Raw genomic sequence first — 17,888 nt, 5'->3', positions numbered from 1 at the left:
GTTTAGGATTTTTTTATTGACCAATAATTAGAGCAAAGGGCACCTCTCCGTCCATTGCAGTGAATCAATCGGCTTCCCCTGGTCCCCGCCCAAACACCCTCCTTCACTGGGCTGTGGTTTAAGTGTCAGTGAGTCACTCAAAAAAAAAAGAGAGAGAAAAGAAACGAGCCAGTGAACTCGCTCACTCTGTCTTATGCTGTCAAGAAAAAAAGTTTCTCTTGAAAAGAAGTTGGGTGGAGCGACTGAGGGGAGGCGTTCTGAGGAGCGCCCAACATATTTATAAGACGAGGCAGGTCTCTGATCTGATAAAGAGCCACTGAGAGGCAAGCCCAGAAAGAGCGGAGAGGGATTCTCTCGTCTGCACACCAACCCTAGAAGGAAAAAGCCAGCCAGCATAATGGGCAGGCAGAAAGAAGTCCTGGCAGCCATAGGCCATAGGATGAGGATCAGGAATAAACTCATCCGACAAGCTCTGGCCGAATGCCTGGGGACCTTGGTGCTGGTGGTAAGTGGATTGGGGACCCCGGGGCTGGGCGAGGATTTTCGATTTGGTGGGCAAGGGAGCTTTGCCAAAATGCTAATAGGGGGCCGAGTAATAGTTGAATGTTGATTTAGAGGAATGATTGCAGAGGGTTTGGCGCGATTCACAGATATTGACGCTCCTGTCAGTCATTTTTGCTGGGCTGGTGCGGGGGAGCATCCCTCTTTGGATGATGGAAGGCTTTGCCCCGAAATGCCAGGGAGAATCAGGGACGAAACTTCTCCCAGTTGGTGCAGAAATAGGAAACGTTTTGAGTCACACTGAGTCACAAAGAGCTCTGTGTGATCCAAAAGCATGCATATTTCTGCACCAATCCAATTTGCTCCCAATGAGAGAGAGAGAGCGTGCACACACTTTTTTGTTCTTGCTCTGTGCTCTGTCCTCCCTCCTGCCCTTCTAGAATGCATATTTATAATGCATATTTCCTACTGCTAGGACTCAGAACGATATTGCTTTAATTTTCTCAAGAAGCTTCTAAGATACAATGCCGATTCTATGACCTTAGGCAGATCGTGAGAGGGAGGGCATCTTGGGCATCTTCTGGGCATGAAGTAGGGGTCACTGGGGGTGTGGGGGGGAGGTAGTTTGGAATTTCCTGCATTCTGCAGGGGGTTGGACTAGATGACCCTGGTGGTCCCTTCCAACTCTATGATTCTATACATTCTCAACTTGTCCTATTTTACAGATTAAGATCTGTTCAAGGGTGACTTTGACACATCTCTTTTAGATGCCCGTCTGGTTTAAGCTTACACTTAAAATTGAGCAGGACAAACCCATTTCCAAAGATGCTCAACCTAACCCAGGACTGACTGCAGCTCTTTCTTAAGTGTACGCCTGGTGCCAAACGTAAGTTATGCCCTGCATAACGAATATGTGAAACCGTACTGTAACATTGCCCGCCTATGTGACTTCCTTGTTCACAGCTCACTGGGAGTTCTTGAACCCAGATCTCAATCTCACATGCTCTCCGCTGGCCCTAGCCATGTCTATGCTCTTGCAAAATGCAGGAGACGTCTATAATGAGATGTATGAGACATGATTTTGTTAAGTTCTTTGCTTACCTTATCCTTTACCACTGTAAGAAAAGGAAGGGAGATAGCCTGCCCTGCAGTTTTGTGCGGTTTGCTAATAAAGAAAGACGAACCGAAATGGCCTGTTTGTACCCGTGAGCCTTTAAAAGGGTCCTTTTTAAAATCATGGATTCAGGCGATCTTTGTTGACTTTTGAGAGCACCTTAGGGTGAGAACGCAAAGAGGTTGTTTGAAGGAGTCCTTATGCGTGCACCTTTGAGAAACCAGTATTGCTGGTTTTGCCCACTTGAGTGTGGTGGATGTGTGTGTCTTGGAACTGGGGAGGGGAGAGAAGGCACCTGCCTTTCCTTGGCACAAATCCCCGTCGTCCCGGTTTGAGTGCTATGATGTCTAAAGAATGGGAGAGCCACCTCTGAGTCTTTGACATTACTGGCAAATGCCTCTGAATTTCTCTCTTCAGAATAAGTAACAGACTGAATAAGTGGCTTCTAAAAACCGGCATGTCAGATCTCACCTGGGCACCTAACTAGGGTTGCACAAGCCTCACTGAAGCAAAAGCGACTGCCAAAAGCCAGGTAGCGTGCCTGCCAGCCTGCAGTCGGGTGCTCCAAATGGTTTGCATCAGCTGTGAAATCCAGTGCTTTGTGCTTTCCAAGGCAGCGTTCTGAGTATTTCTTGACGATCTTCTTCATCCTTACGGCCAGATTGCCAAGGGCAGCCACTGCCATGAATGCTGGATCCTGTTGAGCTGGCTCTTAGATCTTAATAGCCCCCCTCTGGGTCCCCTCCCTGGCAGAGCTAATTGCACCTTCAGATTGCACAAATGTGATAGGGGCCTTTTATGCATGGCTGTTTCCTCGCGGTTATCCCGCTCACTGCTTTGGGGCTTTGCTTTGACTAAGCTTGCATTTTCTGAGCATCAGAGGTCACCTCACTCTCCCTGCACATTTCCATGCGTTTTGCTCCTTTTTTTGGATTTGTGTTTAGCCAGCCTGCAGAAAACGCAAGGAAAATGCGCGGGGAGAGCGAGGAGCTTAGGGGAAGGGAGAGACCTCAGCAGGGATGCGATGCCATAGAGCCCACCCACCCAAGCTGCCATTTCCTCCAGGGGAACTGATCCCTGTAGCCTGGAGATCAGTTGTAATTCCAGGAGAAGTCCAGGCCACACCTGGAGGTTGACATCTGGGCTCACAGCAGAGAAGCAGTGAAGCAGGAGAGGGGGAAAGACAACTTTTCCTGCCACTGTTCTTCTCAAAATCCCTCCCTTAACTCGCTTTTCCTCTGATGATGGAGTGGTTATAGACTGGCATTGGCCAGGGCACACCTGTGGGCATTTTTTGGCATGCTGCAGCCAGCTATGAGGTTGTGGTACTTAGTGATGAGTTAATTCTCGCTTTGTGCAATTGCAGGGTTGTGACATTGTATGGTCCCTGAGACCCTTCTTGGGAGCCTCACCTGGGGTCCATGTAGGGTTGCCAGCTCCGGGTTGGGAAATATCTGGAGATTTTGGGGGTGGAGCCTGAGGAGGGCAGGGTTTGGAGAGGAGAGGGACTTCAATGCCATAGAGTCCAATTGCCAAAGCAGCCATTTTCTGCAGGGGAACTGATCATAGAATCATAGAGTTGGAAGGGACCACCAGGGTCATCTAGCTCAACCCCCTGCACAATGCAGGAATTTCACAACTACCTCCCCCACACACACCAGTGACCCCTACTCCATGCCCAGAAGATGGCCAAGGTGCCACCACCTGGAGGTTGGCAACCCTAGGTCCATGCAGTCTCGCAGTCTTCTCCAGGACGGGCTTTCTCTTTCTTAATTTCTGCAGCATTACCCGACCACTGCGCTGGTGAAATATACTTGGTGGATAGGGTTGCCAAGTCCCTCTTCGCCACTGGCAGGAGGTTTTTGAGGTGAAGCCTGAGGAGGGCGGGGTTTGGGGAGGGGAGGGACTTCAAGGCCATAGAGTCCCATTGCCAGAGCAGCCATTTTCTCCAGGTGAACTGATCTCTATCGGCTGGAGATCTGTTGTAATAGCAGGAGATCTCCAGCTAGAACCTGGAGGTTGGCAATCCTATTGGTGGAAGGCAGCAACTTGTGATATTGCTAGGGCTGTCAACTCTGCATTGGGAAATTCCTGGAGATTTAAGGGTGGAGTCCATGGAAAATAGGGTTTGGGGAGGGGAGGGACCTCAGCAGGGTACAATGCCCTAGGGTCCACCTCCAAAGCAGCCATTTTCTCCAGGGGGACTGATTGCTGCAGTCTGGAGAACAGCTAGATTTGAGTCCAGTAGTACCTTACAGACAACAAGATTTTTGGGGTATGGGCTTTCGTATCTGATGAAGGGAGCTTTGTCTCTTGACAGCTTATACCCTGAAAATCTTGTTGGTCTCTAAGAAGCTACTGGACTCGAATCCAGCTCTTCTACTGTAGACCAACACAGCTGCCCTCTGAAAGAAGTCTAGAGAGCCAGCGTGGTGTAGTGGTTAAGAGCGGTGGTTTGGAGCGGTGGAGTCCGATCTGGAGAACCGGGTTTGATTCCCCACCCCTCCACATGAGCGGCAGAGGCTAATCTGGTGAACTGGTTTTGTTTCCTCACTCGGACATACGAAGCCAGCCGGGTGACCTTGGGCAAGTTACAGCTCTGATAGAGCTCTCTCAGCCCCACCTACCTCACAGGGTGTCTGTTGTGGGGAGGGGAAGGGAAGGTGTAAGCCGGTGTGATTCTCCCTTAAGCGGCGGAGAAAGTCGGCATATAAAAACCAATTCTTCTTCTTCAGCTGTAATTCTGGGTGACCTCCAGGCCCCACCTGGAGGTTGGCAACCTGTTGCACTCACGCAACCTCCTCTGTCACTGAGGCTTGGAGTCATTGGCTTGCCTTTCCAAATGCTCCTCTTTTGTTCTCTGCGAAGCGCTTTCTGCTGTTGAGCAAAATGCAGGAAAGATCCCGTCTGGAAGTCATTGAGGTTTAAGCCTCTTAATCTTCAGCTCTCTTTGCTGTAATCCTTCTTACGATAACATCTGGGCGGAAGGGGAGGGGGAGAGAGAGAGAACCTGAAATCTTGCATCTGGGCATCTGGGACCTGCATGCCATTCCCCTGGGCGCCTGGGATTGCTTTCCTAACACGGCGGCAATAGGAGTCTACCCAGACCTGTTCGTCATTGTGTCTATATAACTATTGGCAAAACCAACCCCAGGCTTGGAGAGTCTTTTATAGTGGATGTGGGGTGATCGCAGAGAGTCGAATGAGGGATCAAATGAAAGCCTGCAGCGTGCAGATTGTCAGGAAAGAAGGGCGTTTCCCCACTTACCTGCTCAGATACACTATGCAAAAAAATAAAAATAACAATAAAACCACAACCTAACACAGGCTGGGAGATCATTGGGTTTGGCTGATTAGAGTGAGCATTTTTTCAGGCATTGCTGGAGGGGCCGTGGCTCAGTGGTAGAGCCTCTGCTTGGCATGCAGAAGGTCCCAGGCTCAATCCCTGGCATCTCCAGTTAAAGGGACGAGGCAAGTAGGTGATGTGAAAGACCTCTCTCTGCCTGAGACCCTGGAGAGCCGCTGCTGGTCTGAGTAGACAATACTGACTTTGATGGACCCAGGGTCTGATTCAGTGTAAGGCACCTTCATGTGTTCATGTGAACTGCAGAGACATTAATGAAATGTTGATCAACACCCCAATAGTTCCGGAGTTAAGCAAAACTCTCAGCCAGTGTGGTGTAGTGGTTAGGAGTGGTGGACACTAATCTGGAGAACTGGGTTTGATTCCCCACTCCTCCACATGCAGCCTCCTGGGTGACCTTGGGCCAGTCACAGTTCTCTCCTAACTCTCTCAGCCTCACCTACCTCACAAGGGGCCTGTTGTGGGGAGGGGAAGGGAAGGCGATTATAAGGTGCTTTGAGACTCCTTAAGGTAGAGAAAGGCGGGGTGTAAAAAACATTTCCTCCTCCTCCTCCTCCTCCTCCTCCTCCTCTTCCTCTTCTTCTTCTTCTTCTTCTTCTTCTTCTTCTTCTTCTTCTTCTTCTTCTTCTTCTTCTTCTTCTTCTTCTTCTTCTCACTATACAGCGGCTTGAATTAGACACAGTTGTGGCAAGGCAAAAGCACCCACCTGTGGGACTTTGCACTCCTACAGTGTCCTGCGTGACCCGGGCAGCCCCTCCCTCTGTACCAATCAGTAATGCACCCCCCCTTTCTCCTGTGCGGCTTTGCTTCCACCAAAGGACCACCTACCAAAGGAATTAAGAGGTGCGACTACCCAGCCGGTGTCTAATAGTGATCTGAATGGTTGCCCTGCCGATTTCTGACAGGGGAAAACAAAGATCTCTTGGTTGTAGGATCCTAGCATTTTTACACCTCACTCAAAACGAAAAGCGGCTCGGTAGATATGAGTGCATTTTGTGGCCGAGAGCATTGAACTGGGATTCTTTTCGATGCCAGCTTCTTTGCGTCCTTTGCCGTTGCGTTGATTGCGTCGAGCTGTTTCTGATAAATCGCCCGGCTGACTGTTCTCGGCACGCTGGATTAACTGGTATTTGCCGTTGTTTAGACATTAGAACAAAGAGGGGTTGTGAACAGAGTTCCCTTAATCACTCATCAAACAGGGCACCTCTGATGAAAGGCTGCAATCATGTATACATAAACACACACACACACACACACACACACACATACCCCAATTGGTGAGCTTGCCACCTTCAAGGTGGGGCCTGGAGATCTCATAGAATCATATGAGTTGGAAGGGACCACCAGCGTCATCTAGTCCAACCCCCTGCACAACGCAGGAAATTTACAACTACCTCCCCTCCACACACACACCCAGTGACCAGAAGATGGCCAAGATGCCTTCCCACTCATCATCTGCCTAAGGTTATAGAATCAACATTGCTGACAGATGGCCATCTAGCCTCTGCTGAAAAACCTCCAGGGAAGGAGAGCCCACCACCTCCAGAGGAAGCCTGTTCCACTGAGGAACCACTCTAAGTGTTAGAAAATTCTTCCTAATGTCAAGACGGAAACTCTTTTGATTCAATTTCAACCCGTTGGTTCTGGTCCGACCTTCTGGGGCAACAGAAAACAACTCGGCACCCTCCTCTCTATGACAGCCCTTCAAGTACTTGAAGATGGTTATCATGTCCCCTCTCAGTCTTCTCCTCTTCAGGCTAAACATGCCCAGCTCCTGGAATTACAACTGATTTCTAGACTAAAGGCGTCAATTCCCCTGGAGAAAATGGCTGCTTTTCTGGGTGGACTGTGGCATTATACCCTGCTGAATCTATCTCGAGCTTATTGGATCTCAGAAGCTAAGCAGGCAGTACTAAGCAGTACTTGGATGGGAGACCACCAAGGAAGTCTAGGTTTGCTACACACAGGCAGGAAATGGCAAACCACCTCTGTTCCTCTCTTGCCTTGAAAACCCTATGGGATTGCCATAAGTCAACTGCAACTTGACAGCACACGATTATTATGTCCTGAACTGGATGGCCCAGGCAGTGGGGTTGCCAGGACCCTCCTCACCACTGGCAGGAGGTTTTGGGGACGGAGCCTGAAGAGGGCGGGGTTTGAAGAGGGGAGGAACTTCAGTGCCATAGAATCCAATTATGAAAGCAGCCATTTTCTCCAAGTGAACTGATCTCTATCTGCTGGAGATTAGTTGTAATAGCAGGAGAGCTCCAGCTATTATCTGGAGCTTGGCAACCCTACCAGGCAGGCTTGGTTTCATTAGTTCTCGGAAACTAAACAGGGACAGCCCTGGTTAGTCCTTGGATAGGAGACCACCAAAGAAGTCGCTGTTCAGATGCAGGCAATGGCAAACCATCTCTGAACATCTCTTGCCTTGAAAACCCTACAGAGTCATCATACGTTTATTTATTTTATTTTATTAGATTTATATCCCACCCTTTCCCTACTAAGGCAGGACTCAGTATGGTTCACATCCAGCCATAAACGTCATAGTATTCAACTAATTAATATACAATATAAAGGTAAAGGTAAAGGTCTCCTGTGCAAGCACCAGGACATTCCTGACCCGTGGGGTGACCTCACATCCCGACATTTCCTAGGCAGACTTTGTTTCCGGGGTGGTTTGCCAGTGCCTTCCCCATTCATCTTCCCTTTACCCCCAGCAAGCTGGGTCCTCATTTCACCAACCTTGGAAGGATGGAAGGCTGAGTCGGCCTCGAGCTGGCTACCTGAAACCAACTTCTGTTGGGATCGAACTCAGGTCGTGAGCAGAGCTTGGACTGCAGTACTGCAGCTGACCACTCCGCGCCACGGGGCTCTTATATACAATATAATAAACAAAAATCTAAAATACACCCTCTTTTACAGTCTTCCTTGGTGGTCTCCCTTTCAAGTGCTGACCCTGCTTAGCTTCCAAGATCTAACAAGGCATTGGGCTATACTGTGCTGCCTCCACCCCCCATCCAGTTTTTAATAGAGAGTCCCCCCCCCCCCCATGTACATATTTAGGCTATTTATGCTTGGCTGTTTCCTTGCGATCACCCCGCGGACTACTTCGGGATTTACTTCGGGATTTTGCTTTGATTATGCTTGCATTTTTCCGACCATCAGAGGCCGCCTCGCTCTCCCCATGCATTTCCGTGCATCTTCCCCGCGTTTTCTGGTTGCTGGCTAAATACAAATCCAGAAAACGCAGGCAAAACCCACAGAAATGTGGGGGGGACAGCGAGGCAAAACCTCTGATGGTCAGCAAATGCAAGCCTAATCAAAGCAAAGCCCCGAAGTAGTTGGCGGGGTGATCACGAGGAAACAGTAGGGTTGCCAACCTCCAGGTCCTAGCTGGAGATCTCCTGCTATTACAACTGATCTCCAGCCGATAGAGATCAGTTCACCTGGAGAAAAGGGCCGCTTTGGCAATTGGACTCTATGGCGTTGAAGTCCCTCCCCTCCCCAAACCCTGCCCTCTAAAGACTCCACCCCCAAAACCTCCCGCCGGTGGCGAAGAAGGGCCTGGCAACCCCAGGAAACAGCCACGCGTAAATGGCCTTAGCCTTCCAGTCTGCATGGTACAACTGCGCTCAGTCAAGCCAGTGCTGTTTGACAGTCCTGACCGTGATAAAAAAACCTTTGAACAACTTAATTGAAACATGTTTCGTTGCTCAGAAGCAATCCTTCCAACCGGCTCGGCAGCTTTGGATCAATCAGTTTACAGAAGGAGCCCAATTATCTCGACCTCCCTCGCAGGGAAGTTGTTACTCCAGCCGATAACATTCTTCTTGGTTTAGTACAACATCAAGCCGCCCGCGGGTTCCTTTTTTTCCCCTCCCTGTTGATTCATATTTGTATAAAGTTCGAGGGCAAACAAAATCAGCCAGAACCTTTTGTCCGCCGTGTCAAGGTGTGAAACGGCTTTGTGGGTTGAACGGGAGCAAACAGATACGGTTTGTCTCAGTGCCTGGCTTAGACTAGGAGCAGAACTTTTCTACAGGGTGACTTATGAACTGTTCGGGGTTTCCAGCCCCAGGTTGGGAAATACTTGGACATTTTTGGGGTGGAGCTTGAGGAGGGCGGGTTTTGGGGAGGTGGGGTTTTAATGGGGTATAATGCCATAGAGGCCACCCTCCAAAGCAGCTATTTTTCTCCAGGGGAACTGATCTCTGTCACCTGGAGATCAGTTGTAATTCCAGGAGATCTCCAGCCATCACCTGGAGAATGGCAACCCTAGTCCATGATGCAGTGTGTAGCCAATATACTGTAAAAGAAATCAGATCAAAACTGTGCCCCAAGGTAATCCCAGATATAGACTCGGAGATTTTGGGCGGTGTTTAATGGGTTGCCAACCTCCAGGTGGGGCCTGGAGATCTCCTGCTATCAGGGGCCTTTACTTCACCTCCGGTGAAAACCTTGAAGTGAAACAGGGGAGCTCTAGGAATCACCGGAAATGCTGTGGTAAACCACAGTTTCCAGCAATTCCTAGAGCTACCCTCTGTCACTTTTGGTTCTCCTGGATGTTACATAACAGTGCAAGCACAGCCGCCATTGTAAAACTTTCTTCTCCTGCCATTGTTTGGAGTGACAGTGGGCTGGGGGTGGGGGATGCCTACGGTTGCCAACCTCCAGGTGCTAGCTGGCGATCTTCCGCTATTACAACTGATCTCCAGCCGATAGAGATCAGTTCACCTGGAGGAAATGGCCGCTTTGGCAATCGGACTCTATGTCATTGACGTCCCCTCCCCAAATCCCGCCATCCTCAGGCTTTGCCCCAAAAATCTCCCGCCGGTGCAAAGAGGGACCTGGCAACCCTAGGGATGCCCCACCCTGACTGGGCAACTGGCAAGCCTGCTAGGCTCCATAGCATTACATCCCTGCCGAGCTCCCTTACTGGCTTCCAGTCAATTTGGGCTGTGCGGAGTTTGCTTTCACTGTTTCTCCGGAGGCCAACTCTGAGAGGAGATTGCATGGTTAAAGGAAATGCAGCGTGTGTTCTTCCAGAGCAAGTTTACTGCTCAGGTTATGCCTGTCTGTTCACACCCTTAAAACAGGATTAGGGGACTGGAGCTACGGCCCTATGAGGAGCGGTTAAAACACTTAGGGCTGTTTAGCTTGGAAAGAAGGCGGCTGAGGGGTGACATGATAGAGGTCTATAAAATTATGCAGGGTGTGGAGAGAGGGGACAGGGAGAAGCTTTTCTCCCTCTCTCATATTACCAGAACGCGGGGTCATCTGCTGAAGCTGGAGGGTGAGAGATTCAGAACTGATCAAAGGAAGTATTCACACAACTCCTAGTTAAACTGTGGAACTCCCTGCCCCAGGATGTGGTGATGGCTTGAACTTGGAAGGCTTGAAGAGGGGAGTGGACATGTTCATGGAGGAGAGCGCTATCCATGGCTACTAGTTAAAATGGATACTAGTCATGATTATTGTCTTGTTTGGGGGCTTCCTAGAGGCACCTGGTTGGCCATTGTGTGAACAGACTGCTGGACTTGATGGGCCTGGGTCTGATCCAGCAGGGCTTTCCTGATGTTCTTAACATCTGAAGGCACCTTGAGGCACAGCAGGGGAAATATTTGGTAGCTGGAATAAATTGGAGAGCCAGTGTGGAGTTGTGGTTAAGAGTGCCGGACTAGCATCGGGGAGACCTAACTTCAAATCCCCAGTGTGTCATGGAAACTTCCTGAGTGCCAGGGGCCATTTATGCACGGGAGGTTTTGCCTCGGATTTGCCGCTCTCTAGATGCACATTTTCCCCACCTGAATTCTCAAAACCCAACAGTAAGCCCCCATGCAGAGTTTTGAGAATTCGGATGGGGAAAATGTGCATCTACAGAGCAGCAAATCCAAGGCAAAACCTCCCATGCATAAACGGCTCAGCCTAACCTACCTTACAGGAGAAAAGAGCAAGAGCCCAGTAGCACCTTCAAGACTAACAAAATTTCTGGCAAGGTATGAGCTTTTGTGAGCCACAGCTCCCTTCTCCAGATACAGCTGGAATGTGCACCAAAATTTTTGTCAGTCTTTAAGGTGCCACTGGACTCTTGCTCTTTTCTACCGCTACAAATAGACTAATACCGCTACCCGTCGTGCTCTATCTCACAGGGTTGTTGTGAGGATAAAACAGAGGGGAGGAGAAACGGAAGCTGCTTTTGGTCCCCGTTGGGGGAAAAGGCAGGGTACAAATGAATAAAATAAAATGGAAGTTAACCCTTGCTCCCACTAAAGCACTGGTTCCCAACCAGGGGTCCGTGGACCCCCAGGGGTCCGCGAGAACTAAATTAAGGTCCGCGAAACAAAGTTATAAACCCATAATAAATTAATATCTTCAATTAAAAGTCCTCTATTATAAAAATATATATATTCAAATATTATGCTAAGTTTAATGTTTAACTAACAGGTATGATTAAAGTTTATTTTCAAATTGTTGGAATTTTTATTTTGAACCTTGGGGTCCCTGCACCGAACAAAAAAGTCCTAGTGGTCCCTGGTCAAAAAAAGGTTGGGAACCACTGCACTAAAGGAATCCCTCAAGCTGGTATTTGACGACTATCTTTTTTTCTCTTTTCAGTTGTTTGGCTGCGGTTCAGTGGCTCAAATTGTCCTCAGCAGGGGCACCCATGGGGTGTTCCTGACGGTCAATCTGGCTTTTGGCTTTGCTGTGACGCTGGGAATTCTGATCGCTGGACAGATCTCAGGTATGGATGGGAATCTTTGGTCCTGCTTTCCCCCATACACATGTAGGGGGGGGGAGTAAATATCATCTGAGTAAATTTCAAGTAGACAATGCAAGTGTAGAGAGCCAGAGCGTGGCGTAGTGGGTAGACTGTTGTACTAGGATTGGGGAGGTTCGAGTCTCCACTCTGCCATGGAAGCTCGCTGGGTGACCTTGGGGCAGTCATGCATTCTCAGCATAGCCCACCTCACAGGGCTGTTGTGAGGATACAACGAAGGAGAGGAGAACGATGTGATCCACTTCGGGTCCCCGTTGGGGAGAAAGGTGGGGAATTAAAGAAGTAAATAAATTAAAATACAGTGTAGCGAGAAATGGAGAACGGCTCTTTCAGGCTGCAGCTCTCTGCACACTTTCCTGGGAGCAAACCCCACTGGACTTTCAATTACACTTGTATTTATTTTATTGCAAAACCTGTAATCAGCCACTTAGGCAGCCTACAATTTGTTATTTTTATTGACATTACATCTTATTTACATATAGTCCATCTTTCTCGCTGAGAGTAAAAATGGATTATACAGTGTAAGTCAATGCAATCAGTGGGACGGGACATCCAATTAATGATGAAATAGGATCTGAATAGTAGAAATCAGAAACCAATCAGAAATCTGAAAACAGAGCCAAAACAAAGCGTACGCATTTACATGACATGTTAATTGAGGCAGAAATTCCATAGCAGGATGATACATGGGAGAGGAGGGGTTAAAATTCAGATTCGGGTCTAATGGACCCAATTTTTTTTTCGGGAATCCAGATGTTCCTGATATGAGAGTTCAGGAATATCTGGGTTTCCTGAAAAATTTCAGATCCATTCGACCCAAATCCGAATTTTACTGAATTTTTTTTTGCACCCCCCCCCCGATTAGTGCTACAGATAGTATGGACAAGAGTCCAGTAGCACCTTAAAGACTAACAAAAATATTTTCTGGTAGGGTATGAGCTTTCGTGAGCCACAGCTCACTTCTTCAGATACAGCTAGATAGTATGGACAGTGGGTTTCCAAGGGTTTGTGCTATTAAAATATATTAAAATATAAAAATATAAAATCACAGATACAGTTACAAAACAATAAGTTGATTATTGAGACAAACTTTATCCTAAAAAATACATTCTATAAAGAGAGAAAGGCCTTATTTTGATGCACTAGAACTGATTTTGTGTACTGGCAGCCGGCAACTGAGGAAGGTTGGTGTGGGGTCCTTTACTATGCCCATGTGATTTTGGTAGGGTTGCCAACCTCCAGGTGGTGGCTGGAGATCTCCGCTGTTACAATTAATCTCCTGGCGACAGAGATTAGTTCCTCTGGAGAAAATGGCCGCTTCGGCAATTGGACTCTATGGCATTGAAGTCCCTCTCCCTCTCCAAACCCCGCCCTCCTCAGGCTCCACCCTCAAAATCTTCAGGTATTTCTCAGCCTGGAGCTGCCAACCCTAGATTTTGGCCCTTGCAAACTGAGCTGCACGCAATCTGGCCAAGTATCAAAAAGCAGCAACGCATGGCATTGCCTGCAGATTGATTCAAACTCCAGAAGCCGTCTCTTGCATTAACCTGGCACAACCTGCGTCCATTCCCTTTGTCCTTAGACTTTGCCCAGTTTAATTGTGCCACCTGATCTCCCAGAGAGTTGGCAATCAAACCGTTGAGGAGTGTCTTGCCTGCACAGCGTGATTGCTCCCGTTTGCCTGAGCAAAGCAGCATTTTCCTTCTTCTTGCATGCAAGTAAATACCCTAACGCGGAAATGTTTTCACAGGTGGCCATTTGAACCCGGCCGTCACCTTCGCAATGTGCTTTATGGCTCGAGAGCCCTGGATAAAGTTGCCTGTATATGCTTTAGCGCAAACCCTTGGCGCATTCCTGGGAGCTGGCATCGTTTTCGGCTTGTACTATGGTAAGCATATGTGCTGATGGCATCTTTGCGGGCCTCTTACCCGTGGCACTCAGATCGTCATTTCCATATTTATAGATCTGGAATGGATCTCTGTTTCGCAAAATGAGTTTGGAAGCGCAGGTTTTCCTGCTGGAAGGAAGCAGAATGTCACTCAGCAAATCTCACTCACTCTCACACACAAAGGCCATTTATGATGCTTGCTCAAAGCTCCTTTTTTAAAAATGAGACCTTTAAAATGCTTATTTGCGGTCACGATGCAAGAGGAGAAAGTCAAACAAATTCCACCCCCCACTCACCTGCTCCTTTGTTTGCATAGCCATTAACAATCATCGTTTGCATAGCTGACCTGTGGCTGTGATTCTTCATGCTTCCTTGAGTGGATGCTTCGAGGTGAGGCGGGAGCAAATAAAAAAGGTCACGTTAAAGGGGCTGTTAAGAAATGCGAAGCATGTATGTGCCGGCTTAGCAGTGAAGAACTTCACGGTTCAGCAGGAAGAACTGAAAAAAAATATGCGGGGCACTTCAGCCTGGAACGCACTGCTAATTACCAAGCATAAATGCCCAAAGAGTTAGGACGGAGACACTGAAATCATAGAGCATCACCCAGAAGGAAATGTTCCTTGTGCAGGCCCCATGGAAAGAAACGGAGCTTTTGTGCTGCTCCATTTCAGTGGGGCTTGTCAGAATTATTTCCTTTGGGGTTGTACCGCATCGCCTTGAGGAAGAAGCCACTTTAATCGAGACTGTAGGAACGCACGTTTGAAACGGGGGAACCCTCTGGCTTGTCACTATAACTCTCTTGCCGTCAGCGCAACATGCACAGGGACTTATCTCAGGCGAGCAGCAGATTAACTGAAACGCAGCGGCGTTATCTCAGTTTAGCAGACCCTCTGAGCATACGCCAACACACTTAAATTTCTACCCTGCAGATGTTTACATTGGCTGGTACATTTTGGTGGGGATTATCGGCGGAGACCCTATTCACAATTCATAGTCTCTCATCAAGGGGCCTCGGCCGATATGAAACCCTCTTTCTCAGGGCCTTGGAAGATGTTCAAACACCCACCTTAAACTCCCTCGAGGCATCCTCTCTTCGCAATGATGATGGATGAATGTTAAGCAGACTTACGTAGACCCCAGCGAGCCAGGCTGGGATGCCACAGTGTTTTATAGCTGACTCTTCATAACCTAATGAGACAGTTACTAGAAGACTCAGCTCTCCAGAGATTATAACACACAGATATCATATAGCCTAGGTGCTGAGTTATTGCATCATCTTGGAGCTGATGCAGAGGATTAAGACACCCTTAGGGTTGTTGGCCCAGGGTGCGCTCGCTTATCAACCAAGAACAACGTCGTACCAGAGGCTTGTAACTAACACAAAAAATGTGCTTCCTTCAATGTGGTGTAGTGGTTAAGAGCGGTGGACTCTAATCCGGTGAACCTGGTTGGTCTCCCCTCTCCTCCACATGCAGCCTGCTGGGTGGGGAGGGGCTGTGGCTCAGTGATAGAGCATCTGCTTGGCATGCAGAAGGTCCCAGGTTCAATCCCCGGCAACTCCAGTTAAAGGGACTAGGGAGGTGGGTGATGTGAAAGACCCCTGCCTGAGACCCTGGAGAGCCATGGAGAGGGGCTGTGGCTCAGTGATAGAGCATCTGCTTGGCATGCAGAAGGTCCCAGGTTCAATCCCCGGCAACTCCAGTTAAAGGGACTAGGGAGGTGGGTGATGTGAAAGACCCCTGCCTGAGACCCTGGAGAGCCATGGAGAGGGGCTGTGGCTCAGTGGTAGAGCATCTGCTTGGCATGCAGAAGGTCCCTGGTTCAATCCCCGGCAACTCCAGTTAAAGGGACTAGGGAGGTGGGTGATGTGAAAGACCTCTGCCTGAGACCCTGGAGAGCCGCTGCCGGTCTGAGTAGACAATACTGACTTTGATGGGCCGAGGGTCTGATTCAGTATAAGACAGCTTCATGGGTTCATGTGTTCTCTGAACTCTCTCAGCCCCACCAACCTCACAAGGTGTCCGTTGTGGGGAGAAGAAGAGGAGGCAATTGTAAACCAGTTTGAGACTCCTTAAAAGTAAAGAAAATTGGGGTATAAAAACCAACTCTTCTTCTTCTGCTCAGAAATCAGCTTAGGACCGCTGTCTCCAGGGTCCCAGCTGTAGCTGCCAGATCCCTGGGAGAACCAGGGATTTGGAATTGGGGGACAGGGACATGTGTGCCAGTATGCACGACTTGTGTGTGGCATCGAATGTCAGCATGGGGCGGGGGAGATACTCTAGGATAGCTGCGGCCACAACACATGGATCTTCACTGTGTGAATGTAGGTAAGCCATTTTGTGGCTGGCTCCACCTCTTATGGCCCCTGGTCTAGAGTCATACAAAGCGGCCCTCTCGACGACCAGGGCAAAAACGGGGTGCCAAAGCTCCAGTCAAACCCCTGCTTTCTTCCCTTGCCTAGATGCCATTTGGGCCTTTGGTGGGAACCAGCTCTTCGTCACCGGTGAGAATGGCACTGCCGGGATTTTCGCCACTTACCCATCAGAGCACTTGAACTCCGTGAATGGATTTTTTGACCAGGTAAGTGATGGAGGGACGTTGCCAGGCTTCTCAAAACAGCCATTTGCCTGAACATGTTCATAGGGTTGCCACGCTTCATGTGAGGTTTGGTAATCTCCTGTACACCCAATAGTGATATAGGCGCGTTGCACGGGCACGTGTGCATGCGTCGCCCGCCGGCCCTCAGCTGGTTGGCGGGCAGCCCAGTGGATTGGTGGGATTTTACCCGCCACCACTGGGCACTTGGCAACCCTGTGTGTGTGTGTGTTAAGTGCCGTCAAGTCCTTTCCGACTCATGGCGACCCTATGAATGAAAGTCCTCCAAAATGTCCTATCTTTGACAGCCTTGACCAGATCTTGCAATTTGAACCCTGTGGCTTCCCTACTAAACCAAAAAAGTTTAACATAGGGAATTTTTGTTGGGAGGAATCAAACCAGACGTTCTTCTCATCTCCTTCCCTCCCAGTTTATTGGCACAGCGGCCTTGCTTGTCTGCGTTTTGGCTATCGTCGACCCCTACAACAACCCCGTCCCCAGAGGTCTGGAGGCGTTCACCGTCGGCTTTGTGATCTTGGTGATCGGGACTTCCATGGGCTTCAACTCCGGATATGCCGTTAACCCAGCCCGAGACTTTGGCCCTCGCCTCTTCACGGCCATCGCTGGCTGGGGCACGGAGGTTTTCACGTAAGTGTGCTCATTCTCTCTGCATCACTTCGGAGTCAATGCCTCCCAACAGAAATATGAGTTTGGATTGATGTTTGTTTGAGTTTACCTTTGGGTGTTCTCATCATTTGGGAAACTTGACAGCCCGGCTCTGTTCATTTCATCAGCCTGTTGGGAAAGACAACCTCTGCTATTAGAGTGGGCTTCAAAGCCTTCTGACATTTTAAGATAGTTAACGAATCCCCAATGGGAAGATCTGTAAACTGGTTTAATATCAGATATTTTGAGACAATGATCTAGTCCCCAGTGGTCCAGATCTGTAAACAGGTTTAATATCAGATATTTTGAGACAATGATCTAGTCCCCAACGATCCAGATCTGTAAACTGGTTCAATATCAGATATTTTGAGACAATGATCTAGTCCCCAGTTGTCCAGATCTGTATACTGGTTTAATATCAGATTTAGGTGAGATTGAGAGACCCGGGTGGGGAAGGTTGCTCAATAAACTTCAGGGGGGGGGATTTGAACTCGGGCCTCCCAGATCTTCGTGACCACTCTAACCACTGGACCACACTGGTGTACTTAATCCCCTCTTTCTAACACTTGTGTTTTGCAGGACGGGCCGGCAGTGGTGGTGGGTGCCGATCATCGCCCCTTTCCTGGGAGCCATTGCCGGTGTGGGGGTCTACCAGCTGATGGTGGGCTGCCACGACGAGCCGCCTCCCGAAGCGCTCGATGAGGAAAACGTCAAGCTGTCCAATGTGAAGCAACGGGACAATGTTTGAAGCGGTCAGGGAAAGTGACCCTCCCGCAGCGTGCAGACGGACTGCGTTTTCCTAAATCACAAATTAACAGGACTGCAATAACCAAAGACAAGAGAGGAAAACGACCCACGGCAGGAATCCTCCTCCCCTCTGACTTCCCCCACCCTAATTTCTTCAAATACCCTTGGTGTGTTTGTTTTAGAAAATTGCTTGCAAGCCCCACCGTACCACGTTGTGGGAGCCAGCGTGGTG

At 49.0% G+C, this 17,888-nt stretch overlaps 1 protein-coding gene across 1 annotated transcript; it reads left to right on the top strand.

Annotated features, from left to right (window-relative positions):
* The first annotated feature begins 397 nt into the window (after positions 1-397).
* Positions 398-17,671, top strand: AQP3 (aquaporin 3 (Gill blood group)). Its single transcript, XM_056848508.1, has 6 exons — positions 398-505; positions 11,598-11,724; positions 13,511-13,648; positions 16,110-16,228; positions 16,674-16,891; positions 17,489-17,671. The coding sequence occupies exons 1-6, from the start codon at positions 398-400 to the stop codon at positions 17,655-17,657; spliced, it is 879 nt and encodes a 292-aa protein (XP_056704486.1). The 3' UTR covers positions 17,658-17,671.
* The last annotated feature ends 217 nt before the right edge of the window (positions 17,672-17,888 follow it).

This window comes from Euleptes europaea, chromosome 4, assembly GCF_029931775.1.
Source record: "Euleptes europaea isolate rEulEur1 chromosome 4, rEulEur1.hap1, whole genome shotgun sequence".
NCBI classification, from domain to species: domain Eukaryota; kingdom Metazoa; phylum Chordata; class Lepidosauria; order Squamata; family Sphaerodactylidae; genus Euleptes; species Euleptes europaea.
This window is presented reverse-complemented; position numbering and strand designations above follow the sequence as displayed.